The following is a 21,390-nucleotide window of genomic DNA, read 5'->3' as shown; positions in this document are numbered from 1 at the left end:
TAATGAGAATCTTAATCATTTTCCCAAAGTTCCTCCAAGTATTGCTGGTGCTGAAATTGCAAGTGAAGTCAGTGTTCTTCTAGGGGAAAATGTTGAGCTGACCTGCATGGCAAGTGGCATTCCCACCCCACTTATTCAATGGCTTAGAGATGGAAAGCCCATAAATAGCAGTGAAACAGAAAGAATCCGGTATGTTTTAAAAGAATCTTTATATCATTAATTGTAAGATATTCTTCAATGCCTTTATTCTTCAAATTTCACATGAATAATACCAAATTCAGTGCCATGGGAATTTGGCAATCATTGTATTTAGAAAGAGAAAAGATAACATTTTGAAGAATTGGACACAGAAACCCTCCTTAGAGAATTGCTTAAAAGTGTGTGTGTGTGTGTGTGTGTGTGTGTGTGCGCGCATTTCCCTCATCCATCAGCATCAATGAGTGCTTGGCTCATTTTGCAAAAAGAGACAATATCATCATAACCTAGTTCATTCCTTGTAGTGATTTGTCTAAATCCCATTTTCTGCTGGTACTTGTTACCCGTGCAACAAACTATACAGAGATGAGATAATTACATGGTAAGGGCTTCCTGCTCCCACTTCCTTCTCCAGGGCTTCCTGCTCCTGTTACTTTCAAAAACAAATACCTTTAGAAGAACAGTCCAGAATTCTAATCTCTACTAGATTACTTCATCACAAAAGCCCCATTGTATACACATATTTGAAGAATCAGATGCATAAATAAGCATTAATTAAATGTATTATACACTTTATAATTTTAAATCAATATTTTAGATTTAGGGTTTGGACTGTTTTCTAGTCAATGAATTGAATATACATGATTTAAAAAATGATAAGTAAATATTGGGGCGCCTCGGTGGCTCAGTCGGTTAGGTGGCCAACTTCAGCTCAGGTCATGATCTCACGGTCCGTGAGTTCGAGCCCCGCGTCGGGCTGTGTGCTGACAGCTCAGAGCCTGGAGCCTGTTTCAGATTCTGTGTCTCCCTCTCTCTGACCCTCCCCCATTCATGCTCTGTCTCTCTCTGTCTCAAAAATAAATAAACGTTAAAAAAAAATTTAAAAATAATGATAAGTAAATGTTATTTTCTTTGAAGTCATTTTATATTAAAATTTAGATATTTGTTCCCTTTAGAAGATTGAGTACATTACCAAATAATATTTTAGAGATACATTTTAAGTTTTATTTCTTTGGTGTGGACATATCTCAATAGTTAACAAGTATTTAATTATTTTTATTAAATCAACTGATATCAACCGTATTGCAAGCCAAACACCAGAAAGGTGGTAGGACCTAAGATCTTATGTAATATTTGCACCTAAGAATTTATGATCAGTCACTCGTCTCTTACAATAAGATCCCAAATGCACTTGTTCTTATATCTAACTTACTGAATATTTGTTAACAGCTCTGCAAATAAGTATATATGGTTTGTAAGTGGAACAATTTGCCAATCAAATAAAGTAATTTTTTCAAGGTCAGCTTCCATTTCCCTTTGCTTATGGCAACTTGCTTTTTGTTTATTCATATGATTAAACTCATTTAATTTTAAAATTGATATTTTGAAAATGAAAAATACATTAGACTCAGATAATATTGTAATTTTTGGCAATCATATGACATAACATGATAGAGTAGAAGTGGAGCATTTACTTTTGACATTGGAGGATTCTAATAAAATCACTATTGTAGGAATAACTTTAGAAAGCCATTAATCTCTTTCTAAAACACAGGAAGTTTTATATCAAAGTTTTATTTGATAATTAATGGTGTGTGAAGGGGATAAATAATGCAATAATCTTAACTTAAATATCTTTGACAATCTAACAGTATAGTTATTTACTATTATGTAATTCAAAGAAAAAGCTCTAGCAATATGTAGAAAAATTTTTGCAAAATATACCTCTACAAAATAGTTGTCACAGTTTAATAAGCTATCCTATTCTCCTTCCCATTAAAAATATTACTAAGTCATATATAGTTACTTTTTGATATTTTTTTAGTTTCTTGTAACATTCTTCAAATTTCATACCAGAATTTTTAAAAATTTTTTGTTTAATAAATTTTGTTTAATAATTTTTGTTTAATTTTATATGGGTAAGAAAAAAGTATATTAACTTTGAGAAAAACATGTCTTTGATTGGGATAGAGAAATTCCCAATCTGATTTCACTCGTTCCCAGTTTTTCTCATAAGGAGGTGGCAGATATAGGACGTGAATTTTAGTTGGTTCTGTAGAATTTCAGTTGGTTGCCTGAAATCTCCAGTTTTACTAGCTCTGAGTTTAACAGACCTCCGTATACTTAGTGAAAAAGATATGAACCATTATATATGTAAGATGAAGGTGCATTTTATGGTGGTATTTCTTTAAAGAACACAATAACCCAGAGTGAGTTTTCAAGCTCTAAGCTTCACATGAATCATCTCAGTGCCTTTATTGTGGCATTTTCTATAGGGTGACTGCAGATGGCAGCACATTAAACATTTACGGAGCTCTCCCATCCAATGTGGGGAAATACACATGCGTCGCTACTAATCCTGCTGGAGAAGAAGACCGAATTTTTAACTTGAATGTCTACGGTAAATGTGAAATTTCACTCTCTTTTGACTATCCCACCTTAGGAATCTATCAGTGGAAATAAAAATTCTAGCAGTAGGTGTCTGGAGCATTTAGTTTTAAAATCTGATGTCACTGCTGTTTCCTTTTGGGATAAGCAGCAGTATGGACAATTGTAGTTGAAATGATTTGAACTAGTAATGCACACCCCACCCATTCTCTCTCTCATTCTCATTTTCTGCGGAACATAGTTCCACCCGCAATTAGGGGTAATAAAGAAGAAGCAGAGAAACTAATGGCTTTGGTGGATACTTCAATAAATATTGAATGTAGAGCCACAGGGACACCCCTACCACAGATCAACTGGCTAAAGAATGGACTTCCTCTGCCTCTCTCCTCCCATATCCGGTTGCTCTCAGGAGGGCAGGTTATCAGGTAAGCTTTGATTTTGTGTGATTTGCTAGACAGATAAAGTCACTGTGACTGTAGGCTTTAACCTCATCTAAATGGTGTTTAAGAAATGTTTTTTTCATAAGGTTTCGCTGTTGTTTATTTTTCCCTTTCACTATCTTTTTAGAAGAGAGAGGATAACAACAATAAAATTGAAATGGTTTTTTATTCTTATTTAAATGCTCACATTTTAGTAAATTTGTATAAAACAGGTCTTGCATAGACAGATGTATGTATCGCATATGTATTTCCAAGAACTACTATTTTAGATAAAACTTTCTATGGAAAGGTAATACGAAGATGCCTACCACAATCATGTGATTTTCACGTTAGCATCATTGTTTATTAATGTATATTTGAAAAATATTCACTCTTATATTATATTTTTAATAGCATACTGTCAGTGCCTGATTAACTTTGTGGAACAAATTGCATTTGAGGCATCTGTATTTTGTAACCCTCATAACTAAAATTTCCCAGCATAACTCATAATCTGTGTATAAATCAGAAATATTTTCTTTGTATATGTTGAATGGGATTAAATTATGAAATATGGGGTCAAATTGTTTTTCAGGATTGTGAGAGCTCAGGTGTCTGATGTTGCTGAGTACACTTGTGTGGCCTCCAACAGAGCTGGGGTGGATAATAAACATTATAGTCTTCAAGTTTTTGGTATGTCACGAAGATGCCCCTAGTATTTTACTATGTGTCCAATATTAAGCAAAAGGCTTATATTTAGATATTGACATATCAGAAGAACTGGTAAAATACGATTTTAGTAACTAGGAAAGAATGTGTTTTCTCCCAAAGGGTCCATATTGGAACATACTATCTGTCAAAATACTCTTCTAACCTGGAATCTTGCATTAAGTCAAATCTAAATTTTTAAAAATTGCATTTCAATCCTAACACAAGGACCAGTCTTTTCATACAAAGAGAAAGTTCAGAATGTTTTCTAATAATATTAGTGGTACATTCAGAGTATTTAAAATATAAATGAATATGCATATATATATATGTCTTTGTGTGTGTATGTGTGTAGATGGAGAGACAACCTAAAACATTCCATTTCTGAAATATTAAGGTTTACTGGTCCAAATTTCTACATCCCAAAGAACATCTGAGAACAGTTAAGAAACTATTTACTACAGCCTACAAATGAATATTGATGGGTTATATAAAACTTACTCTAGAAATTGGTATTATTTTATTTATTCCACATGCAGCAGTTGAAAGTATACTTCTGTAATTATAATATGCATTATAACAAATTAAAGAGACAAACCTAAAAAGTTCAAAAATGGCCAAAACTTAAAACAGTTTAATTTTGTATGTTCTGCAAGAAAACAGTCCTGAGGTTTCATTGCTAATATTTTGGGAGATGACTATTTAGCCTATCCAATACTTTTTTTTATAATAGGCCGTAATTATTTATATGCTATTTTAAATTCTATATTTTAGTAGATCACAGAAATACTATATAACTAACTGAACCATAAAAAATTTTTTTAATCTAAGTTGGTCTCAATTTATAAGAGATGTGTAAGTTTTACCTGTTGTTTTCTATATAGTGCCACCAAATCTGGACAATGCGATGGGAACAGAGGAGATCACAGTTGTCAAGGGTAGTTCTGCCTCCATGGCGTGCTTTACAGATGGAACTCCAACTCCCAGGATGTCTTGGCTTAGAGATGGCCAGCCTCTGGGTCTTAATACCCGTCTGACAGTAAGCACTCAAGGAATGGTTCTTCAGCTTATCAAAGCAGAGACTGAAGATTCAGGAAGGTACATCTGCATTGCCTCAAATGAAGCTGGAGAAGTCAGCAAACACTTTAACCTGAAGGTCCTGGGTAGGTAAACATTCAATAATTGGGAAACAAGTGACAATAGAGATTTAGTAAATAAATGTAATTCTTAGAATCACTTACTACAGCGACAAAATTTATAAATATTCATTGCATTTCACATTTCTGTTTTGTAATTTACCTAGGTTTACTCTTTGTGTGTGTGTGTGTGTGTGTGTGTGTGTGTGTTTATTTTATTTTTGAGACAGAACATGAGCAAGGGAGGGGCAGAGAGAGAGGGAGACATAGAAGCCGAAGCAGGCTCCAGGCTCTGTGCTGACAGCTCAGAGCCTGACACGGGGCTCAAACCCACAAACTGTGAGACATGACCTGAGCCAAAGTTGGACGCTTAACCAACTGAGCCTCCCAGGCATCCCTACTCTTTTTTTTTTTTTAATTTTTAATGTTTATTTTTAAGAGAGAGAGAAACAGAGTGTGAGCAGGGGAGGGAGAGAGAGAGGAAGAGGCATACAGTCCAAAGCAGGCTCCAGGCTCTGAGCTGTCAGCACAGAGCCTGACACAGGGCTTGAACCCACAAACCATGAGTTCATGCCCTGACCCGAAGTTGGATGCTTAACCGACTGAGCCACCCAGGTGCCCCTATCTAGGTTTACTCTTACCTGAAGCATGTTAAATTTAAATTATTTTGTTTCCCCTCTGTTTAAAAGATGAAAACTTCTACTTGTAAAACATTATTCATTAACAAAGTCATACAGCCAATCACTAAGTAGATTTTTAAGTTTTTTCAAGAACAAAAAGCTCTTGATAAATTGCAGTTTGATGGAAAAGCATAGTATGTATACTATTTTATGTTCTTTCACACAATCTTTCCAAGTGATCCAATTATAGATGATAGTTATCATAGTCATTTCAAAGAGTCTACTTCCATTTACTCTTGTGTGCATTAAAATGAATATTTGAAATGAGTATTACAATGTTCTACACACAAACAATTACTATAAAGAGAAAACACCCCATTTACTTGAAATAAAAAATTTTGACTTTGGAAGAGAAATGAGGATGAATGAGATGAACTATTTTAATAATTAATTGTTTTTGGAGTTTAGTTTGTTTTTTCACTACAATGTCTGTAAAACATCAGCCTCCTCAGCAAACAAAATGTACCTCACAAGGAACAATAAGAATAATTTTGGCAAGAGGCTAGCCTATGTTTTCAGGATGCCCTGTAATCTTTCTCTTAGTACCTATACCAATTTAATCATTTGGATAACGTTAAAAGTCTGCTACATCCTTAGTTAAGCTCTGTGATGGGCAGTACCCATCTTTCTTATTGCTGTATTCCCAAGATTTAGCTTGGCATTTGACACGTGAGGTTTATTCGTTGGATTGAATCGAATGGAATTAGATACTTGCTAGCTTCATTAAAGGGGGTTTTAACTGGGGCAGCCTGGGTGGCTCAGTCGGTTAAGCGTCCGACTTCGGCTCAGGTCATGATCTCGCGGTCCGTGAGTTCAAGCCCCACGTCGGGCTCTGTGCTGACAGCTCAGAGCCTGGAGCCTGTTTCAGATTCTGTGTCTCCCTCTTTCTCTGACCCTCCTCTGTTCATGCTGTCTCTCTCTGTCTCAAAAATAAATAAACATTAAAAAAATTTAAAAAATAAATAAAAGGGGTTTTAACTGTAGAGGGAGGCATAATACTATCTAAACAAACAAAGAGGAGACTGCGGTGTAGACAGGTGTTCCATAGAATGAAGGGTGGTAGTGGAGGTGCTACTCCAGGGTATTTAGAGACAAAAGACACAAGAAAGTGTGCATCTGTAAGGAGGGGTGGAGTAACAAATTCCGGTACACCAATTCACAGAGTATCAGGAATAACAAGAGATGACAGAAATGTGATCTTGTACATTGACTATACATTATGTGCCAGGCATGTTTCTAGTCATCATGCAACAAAGAAGTGCTGAACACCTACCATGTATGCAACATATGGCCCGGTCCAACACGTGGCAGTGTGGTAAGAGAGAAAGCATACTCCTCTAGGAATTCAAGAACCCAGCAGCAGAATCACAACCCAGAGCATTTCTTGACGTAGAAAACTAAGGAAGAAAATATCAGTGATACTGTTAGCATAGTGTACAAAGAATAACCTTTTTAGCTGCAGGGTTTATAAGGATAATATTTTCTTAAAACAGATTTGAAAACTGGCTCAGCAGAAAGATGAGAAGTTTCAGCATTTCAACATCTGTTGAAAGCTAATTCCATTAAAAACCTGAAAAACTCTTTACTTGGATCAGCGCTACACTCCAAATCTGAAAGTAACCATCTTAACCTGGGGAATGGCTATTCTTAGCTTAATGCTCTCCACATGGTGGGAGGTGTCATGGTGGATTAGTGGTTCTGAAAAGTCCAGTGTAAGAAGAATGATGAAAACAAGGGAAAATGCTCATACAAAGTAAAGCTAAGGAGTTTCGACAGGGTCCAGGCTGTGAAGGGGTTTGTTGACCACATTAAGAGTTTGGTTTTTATCATAGAACAATGGGAAGCCATTAAAAGTTCTAGTAAGTGGAATGCCATGAGTAGAGTTGCAGTTTGAAAAGACCACTCTGAGTGCAAAGTGGAGAGCTACTTGGAGCAGGACAAGAGTGGATTCTGAGAGACCCATGTATTATTAGGAATTGTGTTTGGCTGTGAATAGCAGAGGCTAAGTATGGCAGCTTGAACAAGTAACTTTTGTTTTTCTTGCTGAGTGAGATGTCTAGAGGTAGGCAGTAGCTGTGTTGGTTAACCAGTTCAGATATTTACAGTTCTCTTGACCTTTACATCATGGTTGTCAGTGATCATGCATTGTGCGCTCACCACCAGCATCAGTAGATTCAACAACAGAACAGGAAAAATAGGCAGGGTGAAGAGTTGCTCCTCTAGAGATTTTCTTAGAAGTCCCACAAAACCACTTCCATTTATATCTCATTGCTCAGAATCGTCACATATCACTCCGTCTACTATCTACTACAGAGGCTAGGAAATGTAGTTTTTACTGATAGCCCCAACAAAACTGGCTCTGATAATGTGAAAGAAACAAAGAGGTAGATAATATTGGGTGGGTGCCTAGATCCAGAAAAGAGGCGATGTTAGTCCAAGTAAATAGTATTGTAACTCAGATTAGTAATGGAGGTGAGAGGAAAAATGTATTTAGAAATGATTTCAGGTAGAAGTAGTAGGACTTACATGAGGATTTGGACACAGGAGAGTGATGAAGAAGAAGATATCAAAAATGACTCCTAGTTTCGGGCTTATGTGACTGAATGATTGATAGATCCATCACATAAATGCAGGAAATGCTGGAAAAGGACCAGGTTTGGAGGGATAAGATAACAGGTTCAGTCTGAATACATGTTGAGAGTGAAGTAGTGTCCAAACATTTCACTGGAGATGTTTATCTGATAATTAGGTGTATGGGTCTTGAGCTCGGAAGAGAGATCTAAGCTAAAAGCATAAGTTCTGGAGTCATCAGAGTATGTGCACCTCCTATTCTGTCCAAAGTATAAGACGTATGAACAAGTCCCAGAATAAAATTGTTCACAATCACTTAACATCTGTAAGACCTGGTGACCGGGGTTTGAATCAGGTGGGAGCATGTTGTTTCTATTACGCTGCTGTTGTTTTCAATCTAGTGACTGTAAGCTTTTGAGGCTAAAGGCTATGCCTGATTAGCCTTTGCATCCACAGCGATTGGCACATGGTAAATAACCAATAAGTAAAAGGAATAAAGAATTGACTGTAAGTCAAATGGAAAATCAGATAAGTGCTTTTGAGTGATACGGGATAGAAATTTTATTGTCGATGTTGAGAGAATCAAGAGAGGATTTATAGTTTTTACAGATAAATTTAATGACCTTAATGTGACCTTGATAGTATTTGAACATGCTCAATTAGGGGATGGGGCTATTGGAGAATGTTCCAGTAGAAGGAATAACATTAGTAAAGTCACAGAGCAAGAAAAGACTGGACTTGTTGAGGGAAAAGAAGTAGTCTAATTTGAAGCCTAGGTTACATATAAGTATATTAAAAGTACATAATGTTATAAAGATAAATAAAGGCCTTATTGATGAAGCTTTGGAAGCCATGATAAGGAGTTTTTCTTTAATTCAGCAAGCAACATGGAGACACTGAAATACTTTAAATAAGAAATTTTGGATCATTCTAAAATGCACTTAATAAAATGGATTTTGACAGCAATACCTAAGATGGAAGAAAGTAAAAAAGAACGGGTCAGTGGTTAAGAAACTCTGACTTCTTAATTACAATCTGAAAAGGAGTATAGATTTAATGTATTATCTTTCTCCAGAAAGGAAAATGAAAACCATGGGTGGATTTTTTTTCTTTAAGTAAGCAGGTTTTAATAATAATACCAATAGCTGGGTGGTGAGTAATGAGGAGGGCTCTTGTATTGAGCACTGGATATTGTATGTAAGTGATGAATCACTAGATTCTACTCCTGAAAACAATATTACACCATATGCTAACTAACCAGAATTTAATAAAAATTTGAAAGAAAAAAAAATACCAAGAGCTGTGGTAGACATTGAAATAGTAATAACTTTTTTAAAACCTTTAATTATAAAATAAAACATATTCAGAAACACAAGAGAACTGTGTAGTTTATACATTATCTCATCGAATGCTCACCATGATCCTATTAGTTAAATAATAGTGCTGTCCTTATTTTAGAGGTTTGCCCAAATGCACTAACCTAATAATTGTTGGAGCCAGGACTCCAAACTCAGGCTCTTTGACTCCAGATGTTCTGCTGTAAACCTCTGTTTTAAACTGTGTGCCTTATTTAAAAAAAAAAAAAAAAAAAAAAAAAAAAAAAAGTCTAATCCTTGGAGCTGTCCAACAACTATTTTGGCTGCCTTGTGAAATAGTAAGCTGGAAATGTTCATAGAAAACTTGAATGATCATTGTATGGAAAGACTGTTTTAAAGGGATTCCTAAACTTGAGAGTAGTTGGACTAAGGAACGTTAATGTTTCTTCCAAGTGTTTAGATTCTTTAACATCCTCTTGAGAAAGGTAATTTAGAAATATAAATAACAAAAAAGGAAATTATTTCTGCCCAGACATAACAAATGTGTTTTATGCAGAAATAGTCTCCAAATGTAACCGTTTTTTCTTCTGCTTAGTCATTGTTTCCTCTTACAGTTCTGCACGGAAAAGATGATAGCAAAATTCCACAACATTTGCCTGTTGCTTTAAACAATAGATATCAAGAAGGTACAAAAACACACTGCTATGTTTAAGTATGTCTCCTTAAACAATGATACAAGATGGCTTTAGTTTTTATTGTTTTCAAATCTTTGCAGTTAGGTAAGACTCCTCTAATTATCTGAATCCCAAATGCTGAGCTATAATTACCTTTCCATTTACTTCATGATCTATGATAGGCATGATCTGTCCCTCTTAAAATACTGCCAGTGACAACGGGTAATAGCGTGTAGGAATTATTTTGGTATCTTTGTTTTAACCAATTTATATTATATGAACATACATTTGAGTTGAGTTTTCTTTTAAAGGTTTTCTAATCAGCATTATTTTATCGAACAGCAAGTTTATTTTGTTGTTGTTTTTAATTTCCTTTAAATAGAACCACCTCATATCAATGGATCTGAAGAACCTGTAGAGATATCAGTGATTGTTAATAATCCACTTGAACTTAACTGCTTTGCTTCTGGAATTCCACCTCCTAAAATTACCTGGATGAAGGATGGAAGGCCCCTCCCACAGACAGAACAGATACAAACTCTTGGAGGTGGAGAGGTCCTTCAAATATCTAGTGCCCAGGTAAGTGTCAAAGTCAAAAAGTTATTTAATCCTGGGTTAAACCTCTCACTTGCTAATGGAGAAATTATGTTTTAGAATCCAAATCTCAGATACAAATCAAGTCCAAAGACACAGATCTCTCTCTGTAACCTTAAAAATGGGTAAATTGGTTCTATGGTATGCCTGATTGGGTAGACACAAGGTAACATGACTAAAAGAGCAGTAGGAGTATCATATTAAACTCAGAAGAAAGCAAGATGCTTTAATTTCTGCAAATTTTTCTCAGTGCTATAAGTGATAATATATTTCCTGAAGCTCTTAATTTGTACCATGCAGCCCTTTACAAAAGTGGCAAAAAACAATCCAACATATATACATATGAGGTCTCAAAGAGCATTTCTGGTCTCCAAAATGAACTAGGAGACATACGAATCTGAACAGATACAATTTTTCAATCAATTCAGTAAAACTGACTGTTCTTTTAGTTTGTGTTTAAGGAAATTCATCTTAAAAATATTAAAGAGAAGCATGTCTGGGATGTCTTATTATAACAATCTTCTGTTTTACTAACAAAGACAAACCTTATATTACAGATATTCTCCATCTGTGCCCTAATGCCCTCATCTGTAACTCTGGGATAAAAATAGTGATAATACCTAACTCCGACACTTGAGAATTTCAGAGATCATCTAACATGATGTGCCTAGACTGGTGCCATAGGCATGTAGTAATGTTAAATAGAGTTAGATGGAATTGTTGTTTTTCCTGCTGCTGTTGTCATTACCATAATCATTGTTCCTTTAAACCTGGAATAACAAATTATTTAATTATATTCTGTGTGCTTTTTCACTGAGAAAAGAGGAAGGAAAGGGAGCCGGAAAAAGAGAGCTAAGGGTTATAAAGTGTCTACTGTGTCAGTCCTATGTTCAACTCTGGGCTCTATCACACCAGTGACTCTCATGACAACTCTTTGAGGCAATGTCTTTATCTCCACTCTACACAGCCAGAAACAGGCACAGAGAGATTAGTACTTGCATGACAAGTTTGGTGATAGAGCTGGGTCTCGATCCTACATTGGGTTCAAAAGCCTTACCAGTAGAACTCAGCACATTTCTGGTTTCAGTATCAAGGAGAACACGCCTTCCATTCCCCTCTTTTCTCTCCAACAAACATTGCAGTAACTCAGAGGAAACTCGAGTTAAATTGTTAAGCCACTTACTGAATGAAAATCCTTGAATGTTATAATTTCAACAGATAACAGATCCAGAAGAATTTTGTAACATAAAGGGAAAGGAAACTGTGTGGAATCGAATTATAAAAACAAAGAAATGATGGTAAATAAACCCTAAATGAAGATTAAGGCCACATCACAGTAGGTCTTAAATGGAAACATTATATAGTTGGGTTGTAACAAAAGGAGACAAAGATCCCACAGAGTATTAGTTGGTGACCCACATGCACTAGCTATTGTGGAGAATACAAACATAATACATAAAACATGTCTCAGCCTTCCAGAAGTTTCCAGTTGTCTAGAGTACATAAAACTACACACATGATAAAATTAGGAAAAGAAACAGTTAAAAAAAAAAAAACATTCGGGGCGCCTGGGTGGCTCAGTTGGTTAAGCGTCCGACTTCGGCTCAGGTCACGATCTCGCGGTCCGCGGGTTCGAGCCCCGCGTCGGGCTCTGAGCTGATGGCTCAGAGCCTGGAGCCTGCTTCCGATTCTGTGTTTCCCTCTCTCTCTGCCCCTCCCCCGTTCATGCTGTGTCTCTCTCTGTCTGAAAAATAAATAAACGTTAAAAAAAAAATTAAAAAAAAAAACATTCAAGATATTTTCAAAGTAGAAAATTAAATATTATTAACTCCCAAGACTGATCTTGGTTCCTCTGCTCCTCTGTATTTTCATAACGTTTTGTACGTATCTCTATTATAGCACTTACTACATTAAATTTCACTTATCTGAACTTTGTCTTTTCGTGTATGCAACTATAGTATATAGTTATGACTGGCACATAGTGGATGCTTTGCAAATTCCAAATTGTGTGCTAGAGACAAGAGTTTCCTAAAATATCTTCCATCAAACGCTAGTTCTGTGAGTTATTCCACTGGGGGAAATTCTGTGACCAAATACAGTTGGAAAACCTTACATACTATACCTTCCTCTTCTTTGTGAACCATAGTGCATGTCAACAATTCCACAAAATACTGCTCTAGAGAAATCTGATTAACTGTACCTTTTCAAACCCTCTATAAACAGAACACAGTTTAGAAAATGTAGCTAAATATAATGACTGTAGGCATGCAGAAGGGCACAGGTTGTCAGGAAATATTTAGTGGAGGAGGTAAAGACTTAAGAGTAAACTTGAATGATAGTTCAAGTTTGGTTAAGTCAAAACAATTGGGGGGAGGGGGGAGCAATATTAACTGGGAATAGAATTAATTGATAGAGAAAAGTTGATTTTTAAGGGTTTTAGACATTGATGGTAAATTCATAAATTATTCTCCAGGCAGTGGTCCATCATTTTGAATTCTTAATTGAAGGACTATGTGAGTGTCGTGCTTCTTAAAGTTGCATTTAAGTATTTTTGCAAACATACCAGTCTTAAATTTTTTCAAAGGAGTTTTTGCAACCTACAAAACAGTTTTTCCATAACTTATAAAGTCAATTTTGAATGCAAGAATTCAAAAACTCACAATATTCTAGTAATGTTCAAGTATTAAAAATAAATGAAAACGGGATTTTTCTGCTTTTCCAAAATACACTTTTCACAGAAGTAAGATCATCTGTTTCCCAGAGTATATTTTATGGGTACGTAAGCATGGGCTGTGTCTACACAATGTCAAACATATGAAGGAAGGCTCATACTTTCAGTGGAAAGTATGCACAGGGTTTTTAAAGAAATGTTTCTGGTTTTAGTCAGATACGAGTAGATTATTCTGTCAGTCTGACACTGTTTACAGCCGGGTTACATAATATAGCTCTTTTGTTTCACCATGTGTACCAAAGTTAGATTCAAAATATGGTATTAATGTACTTTATTTAAATAACCTGATATTTTATTTGTTTACTTAAATTGCATTTTATTTTCTTCAGGAAGATGCCAGTTGAACTTTTAAATGGAAGATACCATTTAAATCGATAAATACTAACGGGTTCAATAAACATTGTATATCTAGTCTGTCATGTATGGTGTGGGGTCCTACATACATCTGCCTTTTCTGTGATCATTAAATATACCTAACATGCAAATGTTCTGAAATCAAATATTGAAACCCTCTTAAAACATCGTTTTATATATGATAGAGATGCCAAGCAGTGCTCACTACCAGGGTGCTAATCACAAATGTTAAAATAGTTTATTAAATTTTAATTGTTGTGCTATCCTAAATGATACCTTGCTTTGTGTGAGACTTTTACATTCATTCTAGTAACTACTTATTCTCGTCACTGAAACTGACAAGTTAACATTGTGTAATTCACCTATTTGGATTTTGCAGGTGGAGGATACAGGAAGGTACACATGTCTGGCATCCAGTACTGCAGGAGATGATGATAAAGAATATTTAGTGAGAGTGCATGGTAAATTTGGCAAAATTTCCTACCATCTATCACATACCTAATTAGAAGCCATAATTTATGGAGCATGAGCAACTCCATCATATGTTTCTACATAAGGAAATATATATTTTGCAAATCTGGTTCTTATGTTTGGCTGACCAAGTCCTTCTTGAAAAACTTCCGTGGACTTTTTGACTTATTTATTTTGTTCCTGCACAAATAATTCGTGGTTATTGATTTCCAATCATAGAATATAAATTACAATAAAGAAGAAAATATGTCACCCGGTCTTACCACACAAAGGCCTTTTTGCATACAGATGTCACAGAAATATATCATAGACATGTAGTATTTAACTTCATTTTCATCTCTCTTAATGGCATTATGAACATGTTTTCGTGTCAAAAACCATATTTTTATAATAATTTTTAGTGATGGCCTAGTGCCCCATTTTATGAATATGCCATCATATTTAATCCATTCCCTATTTTCGGATATTTAAACTGCTCTGTTTTCACGAGTATACACAATACTGTTATAGACATCTTTGTGTAAATATATTGTCCTGTTTCCTTAGTTTTTTTTGATAAATTTCTGTAAGTACACTTGCTTGATTACACACACACACACACATTTAAGACTTTGAAATTTATTCCCAAATTACCTTCTAGAAAAGTTGGGCCAATTAAACTCTGGCCAATATTATTTCAACATAGAGATGGGAATTACTCTTTATGGAAAGGAACATTTAACAAACCAAAAGGAAATATTTATTTCATTCTTGTAGCCTAGATGACTCGGCAATGGAAATTATCTGTTATTTAGGTACCCCCCTGTCACCAGCCCTACACACACATTAAGCCTGCCACTAATTGACAAGTCACATTAAAAGATACATTTCTGGGGTGCCTGGGTGGCTCAGTTGATTAGGAGTCTGACATCGGCTCAGGTCATGATCTCCCGGTTCGTGAGTTTGAGCCCTGCGTTGGGCTCTCTACTGTCAGTGTTTCAGATCCTCTGTCCCCCTCTGTCTCTGCCCCTCCCCTGATCGCACTCTCTCTCTCTCTCAAAAATAAATGAAAACATTTTAATAAAAAGATACATTTCTGAATATTAAGAAAGTGTATACATTTCTGTAGGTTATGATGGGCAGACCCTCATTTATTAGTTTTCAAATCTGATGTTCAGAGAAAATCATTACCAAGTGTGGAACCTGGACAAGAAATCCTTTCTTTGTGCCTTAGTTTCTTTACCTGTTAAATGGTGATAGTAATGTGATTATATTACTTATCCTGTCATTCATGTGGCTCTTGGAAGAATTTCATTACTCTATGTGTCTGAAAGTACAGAGTAAGGCTTAAAAAAAAAGTCCACTATTTGTAGTCATCCATATCATAAATTGAATGCGTAATGTTTTAAGTTTATGCCTCTTATTTTACATAACAGGAGTAACATTTGTTGAAAACCTAAGATAATACAGATCATTTTACATCTTGTTTATTGCAAGCCTCTGATATGTTTGTTCTTATACCCAGTACCCCCTAATATTGCTGGAACTGATGAGTCCCAGGATTTCACTGTGTTACGGAACAGACAAGTGACATTGGAATGCAAATCAGATGCAGTGCCCCCACCTATAATCACTTGGCTTAAAAATGGAGATCGGTTACAGGTAAATCCTCCTAAATTCCGCAAATCCATTTTGAGGAAAAAAATCAGCTGAGGAGTCTTTGCTAGGTAGACAAAACCAAACATCAGGCTACTGTTATTCAACATTGCATGGGGGGGGGGGGGGCACAGGATCTTTTAATCAGCCTTATTTTCTCAACCTTCACTCAGGTAGTTAATACCTAACTATGGGTCAAAAGACAGGTATTTTGATTCAGACACTCCATAAATTGGCCCAAGTATGTATCTCCTGGAGCCCATGGATTAAAGTTGGATTTGAAATACTCAGCTATTTCTTTACTTGGGAGGGAATAAACCATCTGAGTCTCAAAAGAACTGACCTGTCCTACTAAGTGTCTTGGACAAACCTTTTACTGAATTTTTCTAGAATAAACCAGGACCTCAGGAGGGACCCCCAGAATCTAGGTGATACCCTTGGATGCCAAGAATATAAGACAGGAATCCTTGAAGAACACACTTACTGGCTTTCTAAAGCTTCCCATTCTCATGTGATATCTGTCTGCTGTCACTGAGTGTCACAGCCCAGGATCCTAAATTGCCTTTTAGTGTTGGTTCAAAGCCTTGACTTTGAATGTTCTGATTGTTCCTATCCTAGTCATTACTTATGCTTTTTTCCCCTTTTGTTCCTCCTCATCCTTAGTATAACTTACTGTGCTAATTGTCTCTAATTATAATAGAAGATTAAGTCCCCTAACCCCTAAGGCAGAAGAACTTCCGCCACCACCAAATCACACCAAGCGACCAAAAACAGACTGGATGCTAACTGGGGGTTACTTGCATGCGAAATTATCATGGGTATCACTTAACGTTCGTGTGCCTCAGTTTCTCTATTTATTGTGCCTCTACTGTAATGATAGGCACTATAATTGCTACTGAGAGTAGTCTTGACCTTCAAGGAGCTCACAGACTACTTGAAAAGATATAGAAGTAAATCAAAGATTATAGCATGGATACAACTCATATGTTAGTGCAAGGTATAGCATTTTATGAAAACAGAAGAGAAGCTAGTAACTCAGACTCCAGGGTAAGGGACAGTTCAGGGGAGCTTCTTGAAAAGGGTAAAATCGGTTTTAAATGATGAGTAGATGTTAGGTGAGAAAGAAGAGGGAAATTCTAATGATAGATAATGGCATCTACAAAGCCATTTCAGGGAAAGGAATGCTGTTCTTCCAGGAACTGCAAGTAGCTTGGTGTGGCTGAAGTAGACTGTGATTAAAATCCCTTGATTATTCCCTGTAGATTTCAGGATTCATGTTAAACTACCCCACTTAGCTCACAAGACCTTTCACGCTCTGACATTTTTTCCATAGTTTTATCTCCCATATGTGCATTTTACTCAAAACTATTAGGTGTTCAGATAGAGACTGAGTGAATGTTGATGATGGAGAAGTTTAGAATAATTCCAGCTATGAACAAGTGATGTTAGTCCTGGGACAGGGTTAGTTCACTGGTTATGAAAAGGAGATGAATTCAGTTTCAGATATTTTGAGTTTGAATTACTGATATATTATCCAAGTGGAGATTCTAAAAAGCACTAAGAAATATAGGTCCCTATTTCATCAAAAACGTCTTTGACTTGGTAGTCTTCAGTCGTATGACCAGTTGTTGAAGCCATAGGTTTGTATGAAGTTAACCAGAAAGCATACATAAGATTGCTTGAGATGTACATACATAAGAAATGCATAAGAAAGCATACATAAGAATGTGTGAGAAAATCTGTAAATGAGAATAAAGCATAAGGCAACACTGATAATTACAAGGCGAGCAAAGGAAGAAGAGAAGAAGAACAGAACTGAGAAGGAGGACTCAGAGAGAAAGGATTAAATACAGGAGACACTGGTGTACTTAAAGCCAAGGAAAAGAGAAGGAGTGGTTAACAGAGACCACGCTAAGATACAATTAAGTTGTGTCCATGACTTTGGCAATACACAGAAATAGTAAAAGATCCGAACAATCATTCTTCAACAGAGTAATCAAAGGAAAGGGTAGGCTACCATTGTTGGGAGAATTAAGGAAGAAGAGGGAATGGAAATAATTATGGGCTATTCTTTAAATATGTAGAAGACTTGCATACATAAGAGACTGAAGATATAAGAAAGAGAAATAAGTTTAGAGAATAACATGTGTTAGAGAAGTAATGGGACCCTGGTCACAAGTGAGGAAATCACCCTTGGACAGAAGGGCTGACCTTTTCCACAGAGATGGAAAGATAGAAAGGAAGGTTGCATTCATTAAGTAAGGTAGGAGGAGGAGAGAACTGCAGGCACAGGGCTTTGATTTTCTCCATGGAATAGGAAGCAAGATCATCAACTGACAATAAGATTCTATCTGATGAAAGAAGTTAAATTTGGAAGAATCATTGGTGGCCAATGGAAAGAGACCAGAGAAAATTATATGAGACTTGATGAGTTAGCAGAATTTACTGATATTCATGGAACAAAAACATTATTAAGAATCAACTCTGACCTTTTTTATTAGCCTGAAACCCTGCTATACCCATATAAAAAAATTAAAAATAGATATTTTATAGAACTTGCCATATGTTTAAGAAATCACTTATTCTCATCAGAGGTAATAAAATTTTATCACTAGGAGCCCCTATAGCAATTAAAGGCCTAAAGAAAATACATGACTTTGTAAAATAAGGAGCTGAACTGCATATTTGAATATGAACAACTCTTTTCATTAGAAATATACAGTTAGCCCTTGAACAACATGGAGACAAGAGGCACTAACCCTTCCATGTAGTCAGAAATCTGCGTATAACTTTTGACTCCCCCAAAAACTTTACTAATACTCTATTGTTGACCCAAAGCCTTACCAATAATATAAATAGTTGATCAACATATATTTTTATTGTTATATATGTTATGTATTCTATTTTTACATAAATAAGCTAGAGAAAAGAACACATTATTAATAAGATCATAAGGAAGAGACAATACATTTATAGTACTGAATTATATTTATCAAAAAAAAAAATCCACATGTAAGTGGACCCATGCAATTAGAAGGTCAGTGGTATATCTAATTGGGACAGATCCCATATGGCAAAAAAAACCTTATTTAGGCTACCCCTGAAGTAGTTCCTTCTTTGATGCAACCAGAAAATATTAGTCTTTGATGCTACCTGGAAATTTTTAGTGATTATGAACATCATGCATCGTTATACAAAATTAATTGTTTACATCTATTTTCCCAGTTGGACTTAATAGCAGAGATTAGGGTTCATTGTTGCTATATTTTCATAATTCTTGTTTCTACATCTGGGTACAAAATAAACACTTAACAATATTCATAGACTAAAATCATTTATTTACTTCTTTTTAAGTGTTAAAGGACCATTGTTTGTTATAAGTTAAGCAAAGTTAATTTAAGTCATGAAGCTTTCAGTTGTAAATGGCAGAATTAAACTCAAACCAACTTAAAAATTATTTAAAGATATTTATTACCTACAGTGATTGGTGATCTTATGTTTTAGGTCTTAGGTATTACTAGATCCAGAGATTCTTCTCACATAAGCAAGCATCTATGATATTTTTTCTCTGAATCTCAATTCTGCTTGCTTTGTTTTAGATTCAGAACAGGCTGTCCACACAAGGTGGTAAGACCACTACCAGGCTATGTCATCCTCACTACCAGATACCAATAAAAAGAACACTTCTTATTCCCCAACACTTCCAACACAGTCCTGCAGAGGGCTCTCTGGGGCCCAGCTGCCCATCCTTGAGTGGATCATTGTGGCCAGGAGAACTGGGAACATCGATTGTGCCCTTGCCTTAAGCACACTCATAGAAATAGTTCCCAAGGGGTTTGGATCCTAGGATAACAGTAGGGGGAGCAGACAAAGCATACTGGAAGACAGGCAATCCACAGTTCACTATAATTACTTTTTGCTGTTATAAAGTAATATTTTATTCTCTTTTCCTGACATTTTAATGGTAAATCTTCCTTGCTGAATCCAGGCAAGCCCTCGGGTACGAATCCTCTCTGGAGGGAGATACTTGCAAATTAATAATGCAGATCTAAGTGATACAGCCAATTATACTTGTGTGGCCAGCAACGTTGCAGGAAAGACTACAAGAGAATTTATTCTCACTGTAAATGGTAAGAAAGTTAACCATTGTTTCACAATTTAAAAATTTAGCCAAGGGCATTCAAAGAAATGATAACATTTTTGTTTCTTATGGGCACGCTAAATAAATTCTTGTGGTTATCTTATTTTTTGAAGACAACATGTATTTGTATTATGGCTATATTCAAATGATATTTCAAAAAAATTAATTAAAGGTACATTATCTTAGAGGATAATATATGTCCAGTCATTATCAGCATATCCTGATACTCTGTGTCATTCAGATAAGAGGCATTGAGAAAGTTACACTAAATCTCTGGATGACAGGTGGTCCATTATTTAGTTCTTTATTCATGTTGGTGTTGGGTGTATATGTGCTACAGAGACTGCCACAGGACTGTGATTTTCTCAAATATAAAATCTAAACATTAAAATGTGCCAATATTAGGGGAGATAATACAGGCTTTTCCCCATGATAGTGTCTCTGGTTACTATATGAAGCTTTACAGAATATTGAGTGACCTACACAACTAATATCTCTAATACTAAAGTTAAAATTCAAGTTTTCTATTCCCATATGAACTCAACAATTAATAAAATACATACTCTGAGACTTGCATGATTAATCACAGATGTGCTTTTCATTAGACCGGCCCACTGTCTGTTCTTTATTTAAAGTGAAGCTGTTCCAGTGCTAACATTCCCTGACCATTATTTGGCCAAAGAGAAATAAGAAATATCATCTTTAATTTGCATCAGACCAGAGCTAATTTTTATTCAAGCGTCTCTCCAGGAAAGCCAGATTTCACACACCGTATCAGGGATTTAAAACCTCCTTCCCCCAACCGGTGCTTTGTTTTTCAACATGGAGTTTCTTGAGTAAGACTTTAGGAATTAAACCCCAATTCTGTTTATACTAACCTGAATTAGCCGCAGGCAAAGCTGTACCTTTGACTCAAAGCTAACCTTGTATTACCTCTTCAGAGTCTTAGTTCAGGCTGTGTTATTAATGTGAATGAAGTTTTCCACATACCTCTCTTGCGCAGTTCCTCCAAACATAAAGAGCGGCCCCCAGAGTCTTGTCGTTCACGTAAATAGGTCGACTGTATTGGAGTGCCTTGCTGGGGGTGTGCCGACCCCAAGGGTAACATGGAGAAAGGATGGAGCTGTTCTATCTGCAGGTCACGCAAGGTAACAGTTCTGGAGAAGGACAAAAAATACTGTACTAACTGAAATATAAATTCTTGAATCTTTTTTTCCAATGTATTGTTTTGGTCTTGTTATATTTAATACTAGTATCCTCATCTTTATATGAGAATCAACACATACTATTTTAAAAGCATAATCGTAAGGCTTATGTCCAAAAACATAATGATTATATTTCCTCCAAGAGCACAAGTCCATCTGCTATGCATCTTTA

At 35.8% G+C, this 21,390-nt stretch overlaps 1 protein-coding gene across 1 annotated transcript in view; it reads left to right on the top strand.

The window, feature by feature from the left end:
* HMCN1 (hemicentin 1) overlaps positions 1-21,390 on the top strand; it is a 463,881-nt gene that overhangs the window by 374,719 nt on the left and 67,772 nt on the right. Inside the window, exons 64-73 of the mRNA XM_049634070.1 lie at positions 30-189; positions 2,472-2,596; positions 2,825-3,008; positions 3,598-3,695; positions 4,595-4,873; positions 10,470-10,666; positions 14,146-14,227; positions 15,742-15,878; positions 19,861-20,002; positions 21,017-21,161. Of these exons, the coding sequence (XP_049490027.1) occupies positions 30-189; positions 2,472-2,596; positions 2,825-3,008; positions 3,598-3,695; positions 4,595-4,873; positions 10,470-10,666; positions 14,146-14,227; positions 15,742-15,878; positions 19,861-20,002; positions 21,017-21,161 (1,549 nt within the window). The remainder of the gene's footprint in view (positions 1-29; positions 190-2,471; positions 2,597-2,824; positions 3,009-3,597; positions 3,696-4,594; positions 4,874-10,469; positions 10,667-14,145; positions 14,228-15,741; positions 15,879-19,860; positions 20,003-21,016; positions 21,162-21,390) is intronic.

The sequence above is a fragment of the Panthera uncia genome, chromosome F1, assembly GCF_023721935.1.
Source record: "Panthera uncia isolate 11264 chromosome F1, Puncia_PCG_1.0, whole genome shotgun sequence".
Taxonomy (NCBI): domain Eukaryota; kingdom Metazoa; phylum Chordata; class Mammalia; order Carnivora; family Felidae; genus Panthera; species Panthera uncia.
Note: the sequence above shows the minus strand (reverse complement) of the source record. Positions and strands in the feature narration are given on the sequence as shown.